We start from the raw sequence: 6000 nt of genomic DNA, 5'->3' as shown, positions 1-6000 counted from the left end.
GTGATTTCAAAAAGATATACTTAGAACCGATATTAAATATTAATGTAATTAAACTAGAATCATAGCACTCTGAGTAGGAACTTACTGGAACTGAACAAATGTAAAATAGTACAATATTAGGAGAAATTATAATCGAAACATAAGATTCAATGAGCTTGTGCAATTTAGATAAACAATGTCAATTACAAAATCTAACTTTAGGACTTCAATATCATGCTGAAAATGATATACGTCAATTCAAAACGTAATCCATCAATCCTTTGTGTGGCAGGTGGTTCATGATACCGTTAATGTTGGAACAGAAACGGCTGCAGCTCTCAAAGCTCAGGTATGTTGGACTTGAAGAGGCTTTGAAAATTCCTACAATTTACTTCCTTCAGTGACGTGAGACTCATTTGTTTCTTATTATAATCTCATCACCAGACTGAACAAATGAGCAGAGTCGTTAATGAGCTTGACTCGATTCATTTTTCAATGAAGAGGGCCTCAAAGTTGATCAGTGAAATTGGTAGGCAGGTCAATATCTAACACTCATTGCTTTTGAATCTCTACCTCATGCTGTTGCAGTCTTCACTTACGTTGCTTTGTTAATCAGGTTGTAACTGATCGGTGTATCATGGCCCTACTTTTTCTAATCGTGATGGGTGTAATAGCTATGATTATAGTAAAGGTCAGATCTCTTTCTATTATCCATTTCCTAATAGGTTCTATGGCTTTATGACATTTTCTTACTTACCTATCTAAGAGTTAACAATACATATTAATCAGTAGGTTTGATATCCTATGTAACGGCAGCTGTGCAGGTTACATAGGATTCAAATCCATTCATGTTTTATAAAGAAGTTTCGGAAAATGGGATCGAGGAATCTCAATAACATGCATTAGGATAGAGAATTCTAAATATTCTCCCTGCGACACTAAACTAGAACCTTTTTTTTTTCGAGTTAGAAACAGTGATTTACTTAATGTTATCATAAATCATGATGCATTGGTACTGATCCAATTTAATCTCCAGTTACTTCACCCGGACAACAAAGATATTCGCGACATACCTGGATTGGCTCCTCCAGTCCCGACACGGAAACTACTGTGGCGGTCTGATTGAGCTGTCGTGGATTTCATTAGAGCTTAACGTTGCCTGGAACTGATTGATGCTCCAACATCCTCGCGCCTACGAAATAAGGTCTCAAGTATTTAATAGTATTAGCATAACTATCTATATCCACACCAGCTTTTTTCCGGGACAGTTAACCATAATTTCTATTTTACACACTGAAGTATTTTTTTTATGTATATATTCACTTTAATTTATGTTATTTATTGATCTCTTTTCAACGAATATTTTCTCACAAATTACAGTTAGAACTTTGCGTGTAACTAAAAACATCAAATCAAACACCTATTTTTCATTTTTTATATTATACTAAAAATCAATTTTACATTCAAAACATCATATCATCACCTATTTATATCACATCATACAACTATTCAAATTCAAAATTTTTACTATTCAAATCCCAAATCAAAATCCAATCCCCCAAACAAACACACCCTAAGTTGACAAATAGGGGGGAAAGTAACACATTTCCATGGTAGAGAAGGCTATATTGAAGTTTTATTACTGTCTAGTAGCTTAAAATGAAACTACAATTTGAATCTAATTTTATATTATCATCAAAATGTAACATGTTTACAATCCTAGGATATGAATAATATGCAATACGTGTAACAGAGTTTCAGCTGTCGAAACAAATTTTAAAATTTATAAACTCAATTTAATTTTCAGTGTAAATTATGAAGTAGATATAGAAGTGAAATTAAAAATCAACTAAGGAGACTGCATTGAAAAGAAAATTTCTAGCAAGATCAAAAATGTACTTACCTAACGACAATGTCGCGGCTAGAATGAAATCGACTCACCATCACATGCTGTCTTGAATGGCGACTCCAGCCGCATTTCACCTGTAGCTTCTGAGTTAAATATGCGCTCAATTCATGTTTAAGCCGTAGAATAACTCATGACTATTTCGAAGTTCAGCTCGGCTTCTGTGGAGCTCAACTGAAACTTCTCACCCCAAGTTCAATAGAAACAAATATATATATATATATATGTGTGAAAGCTGAAAACAATATAGAGCAGCCGACAATGGAAACTAGTAAAACATCAAATATGGTTTTCTATGGACATTAGAGGCAGCATCGACTCAATAATATATTAGATATCATCGAAATACTTCTCTTCTGCATCTTGGTTGGCTTCTTTCATCCAATGATCATCCAAGGTCTCGTCCTCGTCTATCTTTGAATAGTCCATATACTCATGATCTTCCCCCGACAAGAACTTCTGCTGCATTATGTAAGTGAACTGTTCCATACGGTCTTGCATCTCTTCAGCGGACAAACTGTTACCTTCCATTTCTATAGTTGACAACCCCCTACTTTCGCCACCGCTATTATCCACATGCCCCTAGAGAATGTGAAACAACACAACATATGTCATTAGATGCGTCACTTAAATTGAAACTGCGGCATTTTCAATTTACATCATAAAAGCATGAGTATGTCATAACTGAATCGAACACAACCAGGATAAAATTACATGACCTTGTCTGGTAGCATGGAACAATTTGAACAGAAAAGGAAGTTATTCTGATAACTCAGTTTTGTGGAAGCCAATTTGTGTTGCAATGTAGAATATTAAAAAACATTATTGTCGGTAATTCACAACATCAACTTCTGCAAATTGCATCAGCCTATTTGCAGACAGCTTGAGTTGAGCAAGATGTAGAGGAAAACCTTAACTTTCTAAAATATGTCAACCAAATGAAGGACGGAAATGCCAAGCTACTGCTCTAGCAAGCAATAATTCATCTAACCTCAAATTTCGGCAGTATCGCAGTGATGGTATGTAACAAACAGCATGACCTCAAACAATAACGAAAACTTGGCATTGTACTTGCAAATATTTTTTCTTCGCTAATGATTTCCAAAACGTAAAATAATGAGTTAATAATCATAACAACGAAGCATTAATTCATGAAGAAAAATAATTACCTTAGGAATTTCGGAACTTCCGGAAGGAACCGCATCTTCCTCTATTTCGTTCTCCACAGCATTTTCTGTTTCACTCTCATCTTCTTCCTCTTCTTCTTCTTCTTCTTCTTGTTCTTCCTCGTTGGGTCTTTCTATTTCATTTCCAACCCAATCACTCTCAGCTACACCTAATCTTTGCTGCTCCCCTCTGATTCTCTCCACCAACACGGCCTCTTCCGATCGCCTAATGAGTGTCTCGAACCATCGTTCACCAGGTCTCGCCATTCTCCTCCCACTCAGGTCCTGAAACTTCCCGACATACTCATGATGCAAAAATGGTTCTCTTTCCCTCATTGCATCTTCCGAAAAATATTGTCCACCCATAACTAGCCTATCCATATAGGCCAGTCTCCTATTCTTGATCTTTACTGACTTCGATTTCTTCTGCTTCTCTGTTGGGCTCATTACACTTCGGAGGTTATTTAAGTGCCAATTAATTTCATAATCCTCTTTCAACACATCGAATTGGCCAAGCTCCTCAAGTGTCAACTTCGACCCGTACCGTTCTGAATCAATTAGTGTCAATTAAGCACCAAACATGAACTTAAACCAGAACACTGAAAGCAGGAATGTGCCATTTTATAGCTATACCATCCCCTGATGTAAACTAGTAGATACAAAGATAAGTATGGTGCAATACTTATCTTTACATATAAATTACAATCCTAAGTAGCTTTTAATACACTAAGGGTGTGTTTGGTACACAAAAATGAAAGTAGAGTAATGAAAATTGAGAACATACAATTTTTTTTTCATTTTTTTTTTTGGAAAAATTGCACGAAACACACCCATGATTTCACAAAATTGCGTCAAATCTTCTATATTTTCAAATTTGCCGTCAGACTCCTGATGGTTTCATAAACTCTGGGTCAAACCCCTTTAGCTGTCTTATTTAAGAGTGTTTGACTTGTGAATTTCAGAATCTCTGTTTCTAAATATTTGAAATTTCAAATATACCTTCAATAAATAATAAACCATGAAGAGTTTGACGGCAGTTTTGAAAGTATGAGAATCAGTTTAACTTTTTATTTATTTTTACTATTTAAATTTTACTCATTCTCTCGTTTTCCACACCAAACGGTTTTCATTATCAGTTGAATTCCTTTTCACTGCAATTCTATTTTTTCTAAAAATATCATTTCTAAGCAGTTCCAGTATCTGTACCAAACTCACCTAAACACAAAATGAAATTCACAAGCAGCACAAAACATATACAAATATGCAAAAATATAATTAGAAACGAACTAAAAGAACAAAACCCTAAGTAAGAGAAACAAAACGAAAAGAATGAAACGAATTCCACTGTCTATAAATCCTGCAGCAATCCACACTGCAAATACGTAAACCTTACTAAACGAAGCCGAAAAATCAGATAAGAACACCAAAACGCCAAAAACGTGAATATACAAAAAATTTCAAGCAATCAATAGCAAACAATACCTAAAAAGACGGCAGCATCGTTGGAAAGGAGATCGAGAAGGAGAGACTTGCGATGGGAAGGGTCAGCCGAAGCGCCAGGATGTACTTTCCGAGGGAAATACAAGTCGTCGATGAGCGACAACCTCCCCGCCATGCTCTCCTTCGCGACGCTGTCGATCGAAGCTCCATTCGAATTCGCCATTTCTAAAAATTCCTCTCTGCACTGGACACTCTATGTCGGTTTGTAGGATAAGAGATCCTGGACCCCGGTCCGGGATCCGGTGGATTACCGGTAAGTGGAATAATGGATCTGTTTCAGATTGGGCTTACAGGACCACGGACAGCAAAAGCTCCAAAAAAATCATCTTTGGGCCTGAATTAATTTAAGTTAGAACTATTTAACTCCTATATATTATTTAAATAAAAATTCAGAATAAAAAATTTATTTTCAAATTAAAATCAAATAAACACATTAGGCCATCTCCAACCGGATAACAGTTATAACTCTAGTTACAGTAATTTAATTTCAACTCACAACTCTATTTTCAATTCCAAAAAAAATATTCTCTAAATATTCTATTTTATATATTATTTTAAACAATTTTTTATATTAAAAAAATACAAACATATACAATTAAAATATAAAAAATTACAAATTAATTCTTATAGGGGCCAATTTACAATTTAAAAAAGTAAAAAAAAAAAAAAAAAAAAAAAAAAAAAAAGGTAAAAGTAAAAAATGCCGAAATTGGAGTTGTGAGTTGCTAGAGTACAACACCAACACCAAAAATGGTGTTGTACTGTAGCAAACCAAAAATGGTGTTGAATATGGAATTAGGTTGGAGATGTAAAACTCCAAATATAAAGCTGCAACCTCATAAACGCTGGAGATGATGTGCATATATTTATACTATATATTCTATTTTCTGGTAATATTTTTGGTATAATATACTTTAAAACATAAAGGGTATGTTGGTACGAAGGTTTGAATTCTGATTTGAAATTTGAATAATAAAATTAATATAATGTTATATAAATAAGTATTGATATCATAATTTGAATATAAAATTAATTTTTAGTATAATATAAAAAATATTTGTGATTCGATGTTATCGAAAAAAATTAATATATAAAAAAAAATACATCCTAAAGAAACACTCAAGTTTGTTTAGCAGTTATAGTTTGTAATGCTGTTGTAATTAGTCATGAAGAATTATGTAAAGATTATGATGAATAATGATTTTGATTAAATACAATTACTAGCTTTTTATAATAAAAATATAAATTAATATTTCCTCCAGCAAAGTAATACATTCGAGACAACTACAAATAATATAATATATATATATATACATCATTCATTGCAGAATCAAGGTGAGATAACAACATTTAGTATCAAATTATTACAATACATTATATATGATTAAAACTGCAATACTAAATCATTCATCTAATGGTAGCATAGACAACATTTAAAAAAAGAAAAAA

The 6000-nt window shown here is 33.4% G+C and overlaps 1 protein-coding gene across 1 annotated transcript; it reads right to left on the bottom strand.

The window, feature by feature from the left end:
• Positions 1-2079: 2079 nt before the first annotated feature.
• Positions 2080-5206, bottom strand: LOC127243289 (uncharacterized). Its single transcript, XM_051263235.1, has 3 exons — positions 4534-5206; positions 3055-3599; positions 2080-2467 (listed from the first exon to the last, which is right to left on the bottom strand). The coding sequence occupies exons 1-3, from the start codon at positions 4712-4714 to the stop codon at positions 2216-2218; spliced, it is 978 nt and encodes a 325-aa protein (XP_051119192.1). The 5' UTR covers positions 4715-5206; the 3' UTR covers positions 2080-2215.
• Positions 5207-6000: the final 794 nt, after the last annotated feature.

The sequence above is a fragment of the Andrographis paniculata genome, unplaced genomic scaffold (genome assembly GCF_009805555.1).
Source record: "Andrographis paniculata isolate CXL003 unplaced genomic scaffold, ASM980555v1 Contig95END, whole genome shotgun sequence".
NCBI lineage: Eukaryota > Viridiplantae > Streptophyta > Magnoliopsida > Lamiales > Acanthaceae > Andrographis > Andrographis paniculata.
The sequence above is the reverse complement of the archived record's forward strand: the minus strand, read 5'-3'. Positions and strand labels throughout refer to the sequence as shown.

Coding starts and splice junctions, on each gene's coding strand:
- LOC127243289 (XM_051263235.1), bottom strand. CDS start 4,714: ATGGCGAATTCGAATGGAGCTTCGATCGACAGCGTCGCGAAGGAGAGC. Junction 3,600..4,533: donor CGATGCTGCCGTCTTTTTAG/GTATTGTTTGCT, acceptor TAATTGATTCAG/AACGGTACGGGTCGAAGTTG. Junction 2,468..3,054: donor GAAGTTCCGAAATTCCTAAG/GTAATTATTTTT, acceptor CACATTCTCTAG/GGGCATGTGGATAATAGCGG.